This window comes from Rhinichthys klamathensis, unplaced genomic scaffold, assembly GCF_029890125.1.
Source record: "Rhinichthys klamathensis goyatoka isolate OS25496 unplaced genomic scaffold, OSU_Roscu_1.1 h1tg000310l_1, whole genome shotgun sequence".
NCBI classification, from domain to species: domain Eukaryota; kingdom Metazoa; phylum Chordata; class Actinopteri; order Cypriniformes; family Leuciscidae; genus Rhinichthys; species Rhinichthys klamathensis.
Genome location: NW_026606828.1, coordinates 204,951 through 223,868, shown reverse-complemented (window position 1 = coordinate 223,868; position 18,918 = coordinate 204,951). Strand labels below are relative to the sequence as shown.

General features: G+C 37.1%; 1 protein-coding gene across 1 annotated transcript in view; it reads left to right on the top strand.

Moving 5' to 3' along the window:
• arid3b (AT rich interactive domain 3B (BRIGHT-like)) overlaps positions 1-18,918 on the top strand; it is a 30,913-nt gene that overhangs the window by 6,924 nt on the left and 5,071 nt on the right. The window contains exons 3-6 of the mRNA XM_056270981.1: positions 5,988-6,062; positions 8,187-8,259; positions 18,261-18,444; positions 18,558-18,808. Coding sequence (XP_056126956.1) covers positions 5,988-6,062; positions 8,187-8,259; positions 18,261-18,444; positions 18,558-18,808 — 583 coding nt within the window. The remainder of the gene's footprint in view (positions 1-5,987; positions 6,063-8,186; positions 8,260-18,260; positions 18,445-18,557; positions 18,809-18,918) is intronic.

Sequence of the window (18,918 nt, the reverse complement as noted above, 5' to 3'; positions counted from 1 at the left end):
GGTTGCTTTGACGCCACTCGTGGTCCATCTTGATGGAGAAGTTTCAGTTGGACGGCCCTCCTGGGTCCTATGATGATGTGATCGCTGGCGTCAGCTCGAAGTGCAGCCCATCTGTGTGATAGATCAGCGGCGATTCAATAAGCCCTCATGAACATCAGCCCGATTCCGTGATAAAACGTGGTTTATTTGAGTTGTCAGATGGATGTTTTATAGCTGTGTTTTGGTGCCATTTCACCCTTCCCGTTCCAGTGTGAAGTATCTGGTAGGGTGGTAACTCTAACCCTTGAATAGGAGGCATTTGATAGTAAAAATCTTTAAAGGCCAGAGGCAAGAATGCGAGTGTAGTGAGGGTCTGGTGTCTGTGTCTAGTTTGTCCAGCCCCACCCAGAGGAAACATTCCAACTGGAATTAGAGTTTCTTTTGGTGAGAATTCCCATTAGGGGCCTGTGCATAAAGGGAGAATAGAGGGAGTGTCTTTGTCGCAGCCGTCCTATGATTTGTGACCTTTTCTAGTCCATTTCACCAAGTGTAACAGAAGCAAGTAATGGAGGGGGGAATGGTAATCAACCAGAAAGGTATATGGTGAAGGGAGGGTGTGTTTTCTTATTTGTCCGTCCATTTCCTTTCCCTCTTAACAAGTATAGAATGTTTGTCCCCAACCCCCTTCAAAACGTGTCCCAACTCGCCAGAGGTTTTCGCCGCTTTCGTTCTACCAAAAGCAGCTTAGGGCTTTATCATCACACAGTATCTATTTATCAGTGTCACTAGAATGTGGAATTTCAAGCACACCTAGGAAGTGCTAAAGAAATGCATACCTTTGTAAAAAGTTTGGTCGGACTGGCTTAGATCTTTTTGCTTAAAATTGTTAGCAAAAAGTAAGGTTTTTGTGTCATCTACGAATTCATATGGGTTAAAAGTACATTTTGGTTTATATCACGATACCGGTAGTTCTTTTTGATAAAAAAAAAAAAAGACAAAATGGCAATTTTCTATTTATTTCTTCTACTTATTATCTTATGTAATTGACCTTTATTTATTGTTGACTTAGCGGCTTTTGTGTTGATTTAGTTTATTTCTCAATTTGATCTATTTGTGTTAAAACCAAATAATGTTTTGTTTTTCTCTTTTTTTGGGTTAAAAATGTAGGTTAACTTTCTCTAAAATTCTTTTTTTTGTCAAATAACTTCTTTTGAAAAAGTTGGACTGCATCTATTGGTTTGGGATCAAGTTTTTAGTCCCATTTGACTAGATTAATGATTGTTTTGCAGATGTAGACATGATGCAAGAATTGCAAAGTATTATAAACAGTAAATGCAAATACCATCATGTTCTGAATCCTGAAAAGCCCAAAATCTCGTTCTTGGGGGTTTATTGATGTTTTTAAATTCTTCACTTTGGTTTCACAAACAAGGCTTAAACCTAGTCCTAGACTAAAATGTATGTCTAAACAGTTTTAACTAATAGAAACGTGCCCTGACATATCTTAAAATATGTCAGAGCCATTGTTTTGTCTCAAGATGCACCCCAGTAATGTTTTTTCTAAGACACATTTATAAAAGCTACTTAGATCTCCTAATTGAACTATGACCTAATCCTGGCTTAATCCAAGCCTTGTTTGTGAAACCAGGCCTTAAAGTTAGTAGAAGAGCCACTGAGGAGAGGTAAGCTTCTGGCCTGGGATATGATGTCCTCCTTCAGTTCCTTCCTTTACAAATTTCCAAATGGCATAATACTGGGATTGGACTATGGTGGACAGAAATGTTCACACCTGTGTCCATTTGTGTGAAAGACAATCTCTTTTCTCATGTAGCACCCAGTCAGGACAAAGATAATGGATGTGAACTCTGCCTCAGGCCTTTGCAGGATGTTCAAGGATTTGGACAAGCAGTTACAGGCCCTGGCTTTGGGCCTTTTGTCTCTTTTTCGGCTCTTGTCAACTATGTGCCATTTGTATTGTTCAAAGGACCATATCAGCAATATGGCCTAATAAAGCTGCTTTGTTTTTGTTTTTTACCCCTCCTCCTTTTATTTACATTTAACTTTACATTTTGGTTTCCCTTGCATACTTTACACTGCAAATTTTACAGACTTTTCCCCATCATTTTTCCCACGTCATCTTACTGTGGGATACTGGACAGCCGCACACCTTAAAATATCACTCAGCGTAGTGATGCATACAGCAACCAATTGATTTTAATGGATCCATTACAAATTCCCAGGGATAGATGTGCCCAATCTACTCCCTCCCCCGGCCTCCCCCGCTTCTATTGCTCCTGGCACAGCAAGGAGCCGAATAAGTGATACTGTGACTTTTGGCAGTGGAGGACCAGTTATTTGATTTGGATTAAAAGATCCAGGCCATCCCCCATGGTGCTGCTCTATGCTGTTGCCCATGGAGCAGCTGCAGCGGTGATGATAATCTAATGGCCGTGTGGCACTTGGACATAAGTTCAGTCAGAGAAAGTTTCCCTGATGTCTTTACTTTACAATGATCATTAAATAAAAGACAAAGTTCATTTTATTTCTCTTTTTATTTTTGTTTTGCGTTTTGTTTTTATTTTGGGAAATGAATCAGCTATTTATTTATTTTTGGAACTTTCTTTGGTTCATTTCTTTCTTTATTTATTTTTTTTTTGTATTTGAGTCGCCAAATTTCTTCATATTATTTATATATATATATATATATATATATATATATATTATATAGCACTTTTTACAATACACATTGTTTCAAAGCACCTTTACAGAAAATCATGATGTTAATGTTTATAATATCTTCATGCCGTAGTCACATTTAGCAGATTAGAGCTGGGCGATAATATGACATTAGATTACATTTTGTAAACTGTACAGTCAATCAAGCAGTTGAGATTTGCTATATAGTAAATCTCGCCCTATGCGGGTAATGTGTATACAAATAAAGTTGTGCATACTTGAACATCTAACTTTATATAAAGAGCTGGGCAATAAATAGTTACATTTTGTGACAAAAAAAGGCTGTATTTTGTTTGTTTTTGTTATTTTAACTTATTTGGTTCATTTACTTTTATTTATATTATTATTATTTTTGTTATTCTTTCAGAATGTTTTATTTAGTCTTTTTTTTCATTATTTTATTTATTTTTAAATAAAACTGCCTACTTAAGTGCCTCTGTCTCTTCTCATTTATTTATTTATAATATATTTTGTGTGTTATTTTGATAACTATGCTTTTTTTCTTGTTTTGGTTCAGTTTAATTTTTTTATTTTGAAAACTTGAGTGCCTTTCTTTTTTCCCCCATTTATTTAATCTTTTTATTGTTTTGTTTTTGTTTTGGAAACATAACCATACCACAGATCAGTTGTATATGGCTTCATTTTGCAGTGTTACTCAGCTAATGTGAAAGACTTACATATATACTGGATTCATGTGATGCATCAAAACCAAATTATAATCAACTAACCTGTCTACACTGGAAGTTCATATACAGTACAGCAGAATCTCGACGCCGTCATAAAGCCCAACCCTATCGTAAAATAACGGTTTAAGAAAGAAAATCAAACAACTGAAGTGCCTCAACTTAATGTTGACTCACGGTGAGTGCTAAAGACAAAATTGTCCCTCACAGCATGATCTCTAATTTATCAAAATACAATTACCACCCATTCCTATCAGCATACTGGTATATTTGCATTAACACCCAGAGAGGTCTGCTTGATAGGGGAGGTTACTTATTCATCTCAGTTGAACAATCCCATCTAGGTGTTGATAGCACTAGGGAAGACCATTCTGCTATAGCATTACTGCCTGTTGACTTAATGTCTCTCACCACACTGGTTTCTCAATGGTAGACTGTATTCACATTAGAAGATCTTCGCTTGAGCCCTTCTGTTAGGATGTCACTTATCTAGAAGACTCATGCTGTGGTTTTCACCCACATTAATGTTGTTGTTTTTTACTAAAATCAAATGTTTTTCATGAGCTAGAGCCTTATGTTCCTAGGAGAGACAATTGGATTTTGTGTTCGTCCCTTCAGCCCAAGTAATTATTTGCCGCATTCAGATGTGACAAACACTGGACAACACCATGTGTTTGTTCCTTCCACCCAAGTAATTATTTGCCATGTTCAGCTAGTGTAGTGGTTTCTGTTGAATTAATATGGGGGAAGGGGCTTACATTTCCTCTGGGTGACCCAGATGGTCATCTGCTTCCTCTCTTCTCAGCTAATTTGGACACTAGCCAATCAGTTCTCCCTTAATATGATTAGTAAGGCCAAAGCTTGACCTGTAAGCCTGATAACAGCTTGCACAGTTTCGTAAATGTCTTCGATGTAGGATAATGTTTTGCATTCGGATCTCGCGGCGACGCCATTTGCCTTGGCATGTGCACCGGACAAAATTTGGTCTGCAATTGGTCTTTGTAATTCAGAGGTCTGCGAAGCCTGAGATTTCTCGTAATCCTTTTATAATGTAATTCATTATACAAGTGGTTGTTTTCAGATTCCCTCAAGGTTATACAGTAGATGCTCATTCACTTGACACATCACAATAGCACACAGCATGGATGCCCACCGCTGTTGATTGACTTGATTCCCTACCGGGTTCCCGGCCGCTCTTGGGCCCAGCTGGGGTGTATTTGCTGTAAACCTGAAGAGGGCCAGGCTGTAGACCGCTCTCTTCCCCAGCTGTGATTCACTTAGCATATTAAAGAGTGGGGCGGTGGATGAGTCCTGTAAACTGCTTTATTGCCACTCTGCCTTTTCCTTTCAGACTTTGTGTAAATGAATCCTGGAGCCACAGTGGATAACTTGTAATCAAGCACAGGGCATGTGCACAGAGGGACTATTAGATTTTATAACCGTTTTGTGGTCATGGCTCCTGGGTCACCACGGTGACGTGGCGCTAAAACTAATTGCCTAAAAGCATATGAGCTAAAAAGATAGCATCAATGTTAATAATACTAGAGATATATCAATTTATCTGTAACATATCGATTATTGGCTGATATTACAGATTTAAAATTTAACGTTATCAATCCATATTAGATGGATATCAGATTTTGTTTTATTATTAGTATTGGTTAATTTTGGATATTTTTCAAGCTTGTTTCTCCAGTCTTACCGGTTTCCCCACCCGACATCAGTCCATATTGGTGTATTCGGATGATTATTAGAGTTTGTTTTAGTAGTATTAGTTTATATTAAATATTTAATTATTTATCCTCCTTTCCTCTATTTTTACATTTTAGATTCACTTTAAGTGAGTGTTAAGGCCGTTCACACCAAGGACAATAACGATTCAGAACGTTTTTTTTCCATCTCATGAATGATAAAAACATTGGCAGCCAATCAGAATCCAGCCTCCTTTAAAGAGCTCAAGCATTTAAAGCTGCAGGCGACAACTGTAGGGCACGCTTATAAAAATCAGAACGATATCGTCCGCTGGTGTGGACGCTAATATAGTTATCTTTAGATATTGTTCTTGGTTTGAACTGGCCTTTAGATGATGGCCAAGGTAATTATTTAAAAACTATTTAGTAATTTAATAACAGTGTAAAATGTAATCTTAAACTAATCTCAAAATTAATATACATTTTTCGCACTATACATTATAATGTTGTGATGCCTAAATTCACTTTTGCTTTTATAAATCAAAAATTATATTTGATCAAAAGTATTATTATTTTTTTGACAAAATTGTATACAATTTTAATATTGGCCATTTATTGTTTATTGTCAGCCAGAATGTGTACTTTCCCTTGCTGTAGCTTCTGTCAGCCAGCCGTCAGCTCCATACCCCTTCATGTTAGCTTGAGAAAGACCCTTGGAGTTCAAAGGTTCGCGCTAAAGAAGGCCTTCCTGACATGAAGAGAGGAGCCTGTTTGTGCATCTTGACTCCTGACACCCAATAACTCACTTTTTTGCTTGTCCTTTCAAACAGTGGCCCCCAATGTCATCCCCTCCCATCACTTTTTTTTGTGCTAATTGTTTCTCTCTCTTTTCTCGTAGAATGGAAATTCAAGTTGGAATGAGGAAGGCGATGGTGGGAGAAGCCGAGGAGAGGCCTCCAGAGACTTTGCCAAGGTAAACATTGCTTTTGTTAGCCACAGCTAGTCATTACACATTTTGTCAGTGACACACTAACACAATTTTGCTGGGTTATTTAACCTTACAGCAGCGTGTGAAAGAACTACTTTTTATTGATTAGGGCTGTCCGTTTTTCCATCACAATTAATCAAATTTTTGTAGTTAAGTTTACTCATTCAGTTCATTTAAGGAAAAAATGAACTGTATAATTATTGGGTTCTGAGATTTTTTTTTCTGACACTCATATGGAATATATACACTGCGGTTCAAAAGCTTGGGGTCTGTAAGATTTAAAAAAAAAAAAATTCATAGAAGTCTCTTATGATAATTTAAGCGCCATTTATTTGACAAAAATTGTGAAATATTGTTCCAATTTAAAATAACAGTTTTCTATTTGAATATATTGTAAAATGTAATTTATTCCTGTGATCAAAGCTGAATTTTCAGCATCATTACTCCAGTCTTCAGTGTCACATGATCCTTCAGAAGTCATTCTAATATGCTGATTTGCTGCTTAGGAAGCATTTATGATTATCAATGTTGAAAACAGTTCAGAGAGAGAGAGAAGAGAGATCGATCATTCAACAAAAAAACACAGTTATAACGTCAAATGTAATGATGCGTTAGCATATTTACAGTATTATATGTAAGGGATAATTCACGGCTAGCTGTGCAATAAACTATTTTAATGCACAATGTGGAGGCAAAGAACCACTTGACGCGAAACGTTGCTTCTACGGATTGCATTCAAAACGATTAATGCACAGCTAGCCGTGGATTATCCTGTCTATACAATGGTCATTTTCCAGCATTGACAAGTTAAGGCCCAATATACCCATGGCAAAGTTCTTCTTTGTTCTTCACTTTGGGGTAAAAAAAAATGTTTGAAACACGTGAGCAGCGGTATACTGTTAGCAAACGTCCCGATGCCGCCCACACTGCTAAAGAGTGATGTTTAGATGACCGTGTAAATATGTGCTTCACGCTGTCCTTTCAATAACTACAAAAATGACAGCGATGAGAAAACGTTAGTTAAGAAAGCATCTGATCATTGAGATCTAGATGTTTGCACGAGCTTTGCAATTCAGCACTTCAGTAAAGTCACGCCACGTTTATTTATATACCACTTGAAAAATAAAACATAAAAAACATCCCATCCGTTCATGTTTTTTCTCGTGGACGTCCGAACTCGAGGGACTGAACAGAAGAAATGAACCAGAAAAGATTTCCTTATCAAAGAAGGCCACAGACCAATGGTAGTTCGAAAGTGTTTACCAGCTTCTGGAAAGTTGGCTTTAAAGGTGAACTAAGTAACTTTTTTACCTTAACCGAACAGCTTTAGAGTCATTGTAATGTTTATATTACTGATTTCGTGTTGAATGGTGGTCGTCTCGCACCCCCCCTGGTGCCTGTGAGCCGCAAAACCACCCTTGCAACTTTGGGCCGGCGAGCCGCGAGGTAACGAATTGCTTTACAGCAAAAAAACAGATCTGATAAAATGAGCATCAAACAGAAATAACCCGGCGCCGTATACATGTGGTGTTGGGCGCGCGCAGCTCTTAAAGGGGCCATACCTTATTTCCACTCGTTACAGCGTCCATCCTACTGAACAGGTACCGGGATCCGGCCGTGAGTGCGAGCCATCTCTGCGTGAGTGCTATTCACGACAGTACAAGTACTCCACAGCGACTCTAGGGGTCGCTGTTTGACAAAAACGGAATTCCTACTTAGTGCTGCTTTAACTAGCCATTTCAAACTCCCAAAATGAACGAAAAAAACTAACTTTGTTTTGGCCTGATTTTGTTCAAAATTCACACCAGTTTGTTTTGTCTGGAACTACCTGTGAATTAAACTGTTTTAATGCACACCTTCTAGCCAAAAAGGAATTGAGTATTCAGACAGACCATGGTATAAATGTATTTAATCGCATACATTTACAAAATTTGACAGCCCTTAAATTGGTTAAATGAATTCTGTGTTTTATCAAACAAGTAAACAAACAAGGACTTGTCCAACAGTACTAACAGTAGCTTTATGTCTACAAAAAGATTGATGTAAAGACGGTTCCAAAAGGATTTCAGAATAATGACCTTATTAATTGTTCACAATTTTTACTTTCAGCTTTATGAACTGGACAACGACCCAAAACGGAAGGAATTCCTCGACGACCTCTTTGCGTACATGCAGAAACGAGGTAGGACGGGCTCTTTTAATCCCATTTCAAACACCAATTTTGAAGAACTTCATCTCATCTATATAGGGCAAGTCTGCATACAAATAATTTAAATCCAATTTAGCTTCACTCTTTGGGCACTCTCATCTGACACCTATACCTAGCATAGAGACGGCCCCCTTAGTTAAGTGGAATCATATGTCCCTGGTCTCAGATTAGCATACTGTGACAGAAAGATGGGCCTGACGGCGTCCTCCGACTAAGACTAAGCTCTCAGCGACACAGCTTGACGGGGCTATTAACCCCATACCACGGGTTTAAACTCAACCAGATGGAGAGCTGTTTGTGTTGGTCTACCATCACACCCCTGCACCACCTACCAGTGTGCGTAAGTGGGTTTGTCAGCTGAGACTTCATAATAGGCGGGGGATGGGAAAAGTGTGATCTTGCCAAATGTCCGTCATGGAGGTCCTCGCAGCCATGATTAATGATGTTTTTTTGACTGATGGAGTGTGTGAAAATGACTTCTGTGGGTGACGGTTGTGTGTTATTCAAAGGATCCATCCTGAAAGTGTTTCAGCGTGCGCCCCGTCTCATTTTTAAGCCTGTGGTGGTTATCTTGTCAGTCGTTTTGCATATCACAATGCAAATATCTATTTTAACTGTGACATTCAGGTCAAGTGACCAAGACTAGTAGCTGGATTTGTACAGATTGTGTCCTGTTTCCACTCAGCAGCTTTGAAAAGCAAACAGACCTTTCTTGTTTTGTTGATTTGGTTGTCTGGTGTTGTTCTGAAGGGTCTCTAACTATCATCTCTCATTCTACTTCAGTTTATTCTAGTGGTCGACCGATAAGGATTTTTTTTTATGCCGATATCTTAGAGAGCAGGTGACTGATAAATATGATACCACGTTGTTTAATTGAATTTGCTGCAATACATTTTGTATTAGGAAAATGAATCGGCATAAAAATCTTTAAAATAAACTTACATTTATACTTTAGGTTGAAACTATCTTTTTTATTTCTTTTTTTTAATAGTTAGGTCTAATAAATGATTAGACCAATGTTAAACAAAGACCATAAATGGATGGAAAGATGGAGAAGGGAGCTCCTGTGTCAAAAATAAGTTCAAAATAAGTCAATTTCCAACACTTAACTGCCAAACAGAAATTTTCTCGACCAAAGCTGAAAATTTGACCAAATATTAGCCAATATAGATCGATCAACCACTAGTTTATTTCAACAGCACTTAAAAAAACGATGCTGTGTAGTGTCTTTATTGGCGACCGTAGCTTTAGACACATTTTGGTGTATTTGATGTCCAAAATAGGTTTGTTGGTGGCCTTTTTTGGTAAGATTAAAGGAATATCCCAGGTTCAATATAAGTTAAGCTCAATCAATAGCATTTGTGGTATAATGTTGATTACCTAAATAAATATTTCCACTTGTCCCTCCTTAAAAAAAAAAAAAAAAAATTGTGTTACAGTGAGAGACTTAAAGTAAAAGTGAATGAGGCCAATTTGTAAATGTTAAAATACTCAATAGTACAACCACGAGGCACAAACAATATGCAAGTTAACATGAATATAGTTTTGACAATGACAATGTAATGCCTAAACTCTAAAATGACTGTAAAGAGGATGAGAAAACCATTACAACTCAAATCACACACAGAATGATTAAAGATTAAATTCATAGTTTACCCAAAAATTTACATTTAAGATATTTTGAAGAATGTTAATAACCAAACAGTTATTAACATAACTGTTACGAGTAATCAAAATTACTTTAACTTTATTGGTAATCCACAACTGTTGTTGACTGGGCTTCACTTGTATTGAACCTGGAATATTCCTTTTAATGGCACACTCGCAGTATATATATATTTTTTTATGCTTTGATCTTTCTAACTTTGCACGCACTTCTATAAAAGTCGGCCTCTGCCCTGTGTATTGTCCACATCAGAGCCCTTGAAACTTGATAAGATGGGAGGAGGACAGGAGCAGTGGCTGCAGGGGAGTTTTGTGAGGGGATGTTCAGTGTGTGTGTGTGTGTGTGTTGATTGGGGGCTGTGAGGGGGGCGTCTTTTGCTCGGGGCCTGAGGGGATCAGATAGAGGGTGGGTGAGGTGGATTAAGGGGCCCCTGTCCCTCTCCTAAAGATTAATGAGACCCTAAAACTCAGGGCCCCACCTTTGATATTAGAAGAATGACAGACAGTAGAAAGCAAAGACAATGCTGTGACTGCTGAATAACAGCGGGATGGGGAGGGGATTGCATGGATGAGAGGAAATGATGACAAGATGAATAGAGAAAGAGAGGGTGCAATAAGTTATAAGAATGCTGCAAACCAGCTAGTGAAGTTGTGTGCCAATAGAGTTCCAAAATGGAGAAAATAAGCCAGAGGTAATTTGTTGTATATGGAGAAGTGCAACTCTGTATATCGATTAAAATGTATGAATCTTACTAAAACATTAAGGGAATTGAAAAAAAAAAAACGATGTTAAATCATTACAAAACAACCTAATTGTGACTTATGCAGGCAATAGCAATATAAATTAAGGTGCTAATATTCAACAGTTCAATATATTTATAATCATGATAATAAGACAATTCTTATGACAATAGTTTATTAGCCTAACAAAATGATTGAATGTGTATGTATATTGAATGTTTTCAAATGTGACTCATTTAATCAGATCTTACAGCCAGAACTAATGTTATTAAGAATGCACGAAATATTAGTACTATCAGATTATATACAGACAGTGTTATTTATTTATTTTAATTTATCGGTATTTGTCCATATTAGATTTAAATTGACCAATATTGAGTATTTAATTGTACATTCTCATCCGTATTTTAACATTTTATTTATCTTTTGCTTAAGTCACATTTTAAATGCTTGAATTTAATAACATTGTTAAAGGTAATCTTTAACAAATCTCAAAATTAATATTTTTTTTTTAGTCTGTACATAATCATTTATCATTTGGTAGCATTTATTTATTATTTTTATGTTTATTTAGACAAAAATATAATATAGAATTTTAATGTCAGGCATTTATCAGTTATTGCTTTTAACATGAAAATAATCAGTTTATCAGAATTGGTCAGAATTGTTTATATCAGTGTTTTTTTTTTTTTTTTTTTTGTGGATGCAAAAAAAAAAAACTTTGACAAGTACCAAATGTTACTGTACCAAATACATAAAAATTTCCAAGAAATATTATACATTATTTATACAAATATATTTGATAGGGATGCACCGATATGAACAGTGCGCATCTGAAGTGTCTCAGCTGAAGGAAATAATCCATTATTTATCGGCTTTAATATATTGGCCAAATTTTCTTATCGGGCTGAAAACGATAACGTTAAAAATGAACATATATCGGCCGATACTAATGTGGTGGCCAATATATCGTGCATCCCTAGTATTTGAGACTTATATATTTGAGGCTGTTGCAATTGACCAATCAGAATCAAGTATTCTATAGAGCCTTATAAACGCATGTAATGTAGAACACACTTCCAAATTCATCACGCTATCCTTTGTTGAATTATTTAACTGGCTCATTTTGTTACCGTTTTAATGTCCGTAGCTTCTCAAGAACAGCTTTGAATTATGACTAAGAGCATTTGTTGCCCATTTTAATTTATCGTTGACATACCGAACAGCTGCAATAGAAGCGCTGCTCGGTTTCCTACAGTCAGCAGGGAGTAGGAGGTTATATGTGTGCACGGCCTCTATTGTGTGACTTCATAATAAGTGTGGCATGTCCTGTTTGGAGCATTTGTCTTGTCACTCCTGAGGCTTGTTACTCTCCTCAAGCATGTTTATGACATCCTGGGTTTGAAGTGGGCTGCTCGTTTCCCACCCGAGCGTCTCTGTCCTTTTATGACCACCGACTACAGATTTATCTTGTAAAGTCAGGAAGATCCCCAAAAAACTCTTTCCTTATCCATTTCTCTTTGCGTCAATGTTCACTGTCCCCCAGGGAAACGCAGCCTTGTACTGAGCCCTCATTCGTTCGTTTTTATGGCTCAGTGGTATAGGGATGTGGCCCTCCTAAACCAGTAAACATGTTGAAGTCTTAATCAAATGCGCTAAATCAAACTCGACAGTAAATTCCTTCTTGTGCAGTGTCAAATCAACTGAATTATGACCCGTGTGTGTGTGTGTGTATGTATGTATATATGTATGTGTGTGTGTATATATATGTGTGTGTGTGTGAGTGAATGTATGTATGTGTGTGTGTATATAATAAAGAATGAATACTAACTAAGAATAAAAATGTGTACATGCATCTATTATCAGCAAAATGTCTTCTGCTTGTAATGTCTTGACATGCTCATCTATGATAAGAAAATTAAAACTAATCCTAATTAATAGCGATAATAATAGTTTTCTCTGCGAGTAAAGCAAGTAGCTTTATTTGTGTAATCCTGCCTTAACCCACCTGAAATTAGCTCACCTAGAGCCAGGGCGGCTATATATGCATATGTGGAGTGTCTTTGGAGTTGTGGAGTGGAAGATGGGTGTCGGAGGAAACATGAATATTTTATACAAGAACGGAAAGTGCTTGTTGCCAAAGAAAATGAAAAATGACTCGCTTTAAAATAACCCTGTTTGTTTGCGATTTGTCAATTTCAAGGATGTTGTGGTTGAAAGTTCTGGTGAATCTCAGAAAATCTGTTTGTTTTTTCTTGACAATTTGGCACAGTTCTTTTTTTTTTAAGCAATTTTTTTGCATTGCAATAATTTTGCAAGTATATTAATTCTATTTTAATGTAAAATTTGTATTTAATTTGTTTTAATTTGTAAAATAAACTAAATATGTTTGTAATAATTATTGTACTGCCTTTTCCCTATGTTATTTAAATAATGGTTGACTGATATTTTGCCAAGGCAGACATATCGGCCGATTATTTGGCTTTTTTTTTTTTATCCGATACGTTTTTCTGTTTCGCCAATGTCAGAAGTGGGTCTTTTATTTTGATAGCGCTAAGAACGCCAACGCCTGAACACAAAGCGCTCCCATTTAAAGGTGAACTAAGTAACTTTTTTACCTTAACCGAACAGCTTTGGAGTCATTGTAATGTTTATATTACTGATTTCGTGTTGAATGGTGGTCGTCTCGCACCCCCCTGGTGCCTGTGAGCCGCAAAACCACCCTTGCAACTTTGGGCCGGCGAGCCGCCGGCCTCAGTGTTAGGAAGTATCGTGTGATATCAGGTCTCGCGAGGTAACCAATTGCTTTACGGCAAAAAACAGATCTGATAAAATGAGCATCAAACAGAAATAACCCGGCGCCGTATACATGTGGTATTGGGCGCGCAGCTCTTAAAGGGGCCATACCTTATTTCCACTCGTTACAGCGTCCATCCTACTGAACAGGTACCGGTGTACAGGGGGAGGGGATCCGGCCGTGAGTGCAAGCCATCTCTGCGTGAGTGCTATTCACGACAGTACAAGTGGACCACAGCGACTCTAGGGGTCGCTGTTTGACAAAAACGGAATTCCTACTTAGTGCTGCTTTAACAGTTCTGTCTAATTAAACTGTTAAACAAATAAATGTAATTGGTATTTAAAAAAAAGTATTAAAACGTTTGCATTTACATTTGTAATAGAAAGTCAAACATTATAATATTTTCTCATTAACCGTCAGCATTTTGCAAATAGGCATTTATATCATATAAAAAAGTCTTTGAATATCTATTAAACATTTAATTTCACAAACCTTGCAGATTTAGTTGAATCCAGCTGTGAGATCTTTTGAAATGTGTATTTGTAGACTGCTTGAACGCATGTTACTCTGTGTAAATTAAATGAGGACATGAGACTTTATTTTATTCATATTTTTAAACAATTTCTTGATTCTGTAAGTGTTTTTCACAAATAAAGAAGTTCCCATCTGAAGTATAAGTTAATTATAATTATAGGTTAGTATAATTTCTAATTTATTGAATATTAAATAAAATATATGTGTTACATATTATATCAGCCATCGGCCGTCCTGTTCCTGTTCCTGCATTGGCATCAGCAATCAAAAAAGAATATCAGTCGACAACTACACATTTAAAAATAAATAAGCTGTATTACAGTACAATTTGTGTAAAGAGAATCTGATGAAACCATTAAACGTATTCATTTATATTTATTTATTAATTTATTTGGTCATTTGTGTCATAAATAATGTGCAAAAGACTTGAACAGCCCTAAAATGTACTTTAGTGTCTGTAAGCAAAATCTAATTTCTTCTTTTTTTTCTGTTGACTTGACTGGTGTGAAATGTGATCTAGCATTACCCTAACGTTTTTCAGGTTATCAAAACAAAAGATCTAACCACACAACATCATCCAGGATCTTTCGTCGGGTGTGAGACCATGCACTTCCTGTATGCCCCCTCACTTCCTCTCTGCAGCAGCCATACAGTAAGAATGGCAATCATTGTTTAGGTCAGAGAGTGGAATTTCCTTCACCAGCCCGGCGTCTCGGAACGCCTTATTGGTTCATCGCAGAGCGCAGGCTTCTTAATGTGGGCAGCTGTTTCCTCCTATATTTAGGGCAGTGGTCAGATTCACTGACCTATTTTTTTTCCGAGCAAACAAATGGGGGAGGGGACGGAATTAGATGTGTAATTAAAAAAAATATAAATTAGTTAGAAATTGCTGCTTTGACTTTGAACTCCAAGTCCAAACAGAAAAAAAATGACAGCATTGTATCAGTTTATAATAGCTAGAGAACTAGTAAAGTGATGAAAGCCACAATGCTAGTAATGTGTCTGTGTGGAACTGTCCTGCTTTTGTCTTATTATTATTTTTGTCCTCACTGAACATTTCAGTTGATTCCAGTTAGAATTTGCTCTCTTTATAGATTTGTTCTGGGTTCATCCATTTGCATACCCTGCAACCTCATGCTTTTATTTCATTAACCCCGTCTTGACGTGTCACATTGCCCATTTCTTGAGGCGTATGAAGGGAGACAACATGATATCAATTAGGAGTGCAGTGCTTCAGCATTAAACCCTTGCACAGCGTACATCAATCAATAATGAAGCCTCTTTAGCAGGAAAAGGCTTCCAATGACTTTTCCATTCTTGAGTTTGAGCTAAATTGGTTTTGCAGTTATGGCGCGTGTCACAAGGTCGCTCTCTAGACGATTTCCTGTGGACCTTTACCTGAATCTCCAGCTCGGTGACCTAGGCCTAACCTTTTGCTTGAATCTGAGCAGCGATTGTTTGATGAATGAGTAATGTCATTCCCAGCATTAAATAACTGCCTTTCAAAGGGAGCCCTTGCTCCGGACTCTCCGGGGGGTGCTGGGCCTTGTCTTGGAGGCCTGGGCTTCTAAATTACACTGGGTAAATGAACGCTTTATGGCTGTTTGCTGTGAGGAGTTTCAGGATGGAACATTCTGACCCCGATAATTTAAGAAGAACCACAGAACGGAATCAGCCATTAGAACTAGGTGTTTATTTGGAACTAGCGTTTATAATTCACATTTGCGTAAAAACATTGCACGAGTGTGTCCTGAAAGTGTTTGTGTGTGTGTGTGTGTGTGTATATATATATATATATACATACACACACACACACACACACACACACACACACACAGTAGTCAACATTTGAAGTTGATCAAAACCTTTCATCAAAGTTATACATGAATTTTGAACAATACCCGTTCTTGTCTTAGGACAACCTATATATATATATATATATATATATATATATATATATATATATATATATATTCACATACATACATACATACATACATACAGTACTGGTCAAAAGTTTGGAAACATTACTATTTTTTAATGTTTTTGAAAGAAGTCTCTTATGCTCATCAAGCCTGCATTTATTTGATCAAAATTACAGAAAACAAAAAAACAGTGAACAATTTAAAATAATGGTTTTCTATTTTAATATACTTTAAAATATCATTTATTTCTGTGATGCAAAGCTGAACTTTCAGCATCATTACTCACATCATCTTTCAGAAATCATTCCAATTGCTGATTTATTATCAATGTTGGAAACGGTTGTACTGCTTTAATATTTTTTTATAACCTGTGATGCTTTTTTCAGGATTCTTTGATGAATAGAAAGTAAAAAATTACATTAAATTAAATTAGTATCAAATTAGCATATTAGATGGTTTCTGAAGGTTTGTGTGACAAAAGTATATTAAAATAGAAAACCATTATTTTAAATTGTAATAATATATTTTTTTCTGTATTTTTGATTAAATTAATGCAGGCTTGATGAGCATAAGATACTTCTTTCAAAAACATAAAAAATAGTAATGATTTCAAACTTTTGACCAGTACTGTATATGAATGTGAGTGTGTGTATATAATAGATTTAAAGACAGAATTACATGCACATTTGTTAGCCACATAATTAGTGTTATTGGTTGACTTTTGTTTAGTGCACAGGTGCCCATCTATGTGCATTTGAATCCATGTTAATGAGAATAGAGAATGGAGCTAAATTAGGGCGTAATCCTGACCTCAGGTCACCAGGACTATTCAACCCCCCCACTTCTCACAAAGCACACACATACATTAATTGGTTTTATTCCAGAATAGGCCCAGCGTGGTATGTGGGGGGAGGATTTGAGCATGGTATTATGGGGGCTCAAAGCCCCTCCCCTCCTGTTCTGTACACACTTTGGTAACTGTGCTAACAGAGCGTGTGTGTGTGTGTGTGTGTTACCGCAATCCCTCCAAATGAGCTTCATTGCACTGGCCTACCCACACCGGCTCATTACTCACAGATTAAAAACTCGATCACTTCAATCCCTGTTTTTCTGGAAGGGGTGGGCAGCACAGACACTCATGAGCTTTTAATGCTTACAGATTGGCTTCTGCTTGCCTCTCTATTTCAGCCCATCACTTCCTAACATCAGCTTATCATTTAGCATAGCCACTGTTGATTGGCCCATAGCTGCCCTTCATCAGCCTATATCTGACCATAGTTGCTGTGTTGATTTACCCATCACTTTCCACAGGCAACCCATCATACCTTCTGTGTTCATGAGCCCATCATTTCAGTTACTGTCTTACTACCAGCCCATCACTTCCCATAGATACTTTCATTCGTTACGGTCTAAATAAATCCCAATTACTTCCTACAGTACAGTGCCTATGAAATCCATTTTATTTTCCCCAAATTCCACTTTTTTGCTTCTAGATTCCGTTTTCGTTCATTCTGTTTTAATGGTTTAATTAAATTTGAATGATCAAAAGGAATGGCTAATTAATAGAAATTATGAAATGTATATAATTTAACAACTATTTATTAAAAGTTTAAATAACATTTCTAGGGCCCCATTAAATCCGTTTTATTTTCCCCAAATTCTGTGTTTGTTGGTTTAATAAAAAATTTGTTATCCAAAAATGTCGAAGTAATAAAATGCATGAAATTCATTAATTTTAGGAGTTCATAAAATTAGTAATTTATTAAAATTGTTACAATAATATGGCCAATTAATATGTAATCAAATGAAAATGTAACAATTAATTAAATTTTTTTGGCTAACAAAGTGCTGAACAACAGCGGTTTACTTTTAAAATTAAAACATTGAAGACAAATTGTGATAATTCCTTAAAGTTTTCATCTTTTTTTTATTATTTTAATGTTTTTTTTTAATTGATCTAAGTTTACTTTGTACGTTCTACTTTATAATAGCAAAATATCACAATTTATTTGTACCATCAGTGGCCCCTCTCTTCACATCTTCATCAGCCCTGTTACTGTCTTGATGAGAACATAATTTTAGTTATTGTCTTCCCATCAGTACGGTCTAAATAAAGCCCATCATTCCGGCAGTTTCTGTCTTGACCAGCCCAGCACACACACAAAATGTGTTTTAATTTTGAAGTTTAAATCATGTTGAGACTAAACTATTCCTTTAAACACTCAACCAACTCTTGTTTTTTCAGCTGGTTTGATGTGATCCATCATGCAGAATATTTAAACAAAGGCTCCTGTCCGTTCTGTCTCCTCCAGGTACACCTGTGAATCGAATCCCCATCATGGCCAAGCAGGTGTTGGATCTGTACATGCTGTATAAACTGGTGACTGAGAAGGGAGGTCTGGTGGAGGTGATAAACAAGAAGATCTGGAGAGAGATCACCAAAGGCCTGAACCTGCCCACCTCCATCACCAGTGCCGCCTTCACCCTCCGCACACAGTAAGATCTCCTTTCCATGTACACGGCATACACACAAGTACTTTTTGCCATCAAGGTTTCTAACATCTCTAAAGTCACGTAGTAAGCTGACAGTTTTTGATCTTCTGTGGCAGGTATATGAAGTACCTGTATCCATACGAGTGCGAGAAGAAGGGTCTGAGTTCCCCTGGAGAGCTGCAGGCGGCCATCGACAGTAACCGCAGGGAGGGCCGTCGCCCCGGGTACAGCAACAGCCTGTACCGCTTTTCCCCTTCTCCCAGTGCCTCAGCCCCTCACCTCCTCTCTCCTCTCAAAATGCACCTGCCCGCCACGGGACACAACGGACTGCAGGCCACCCCCAGTCCTGCCCTGAAGAAAGCCACAGGTGTGCAGTCGTCTTAAGATCGTTGAAATTTGGTTTATGTTGGGCTGAGCTGGAATGATTATCCGTTTAGTCCAAGTAAAATATTACACATCAACATAAACATTTGGTTT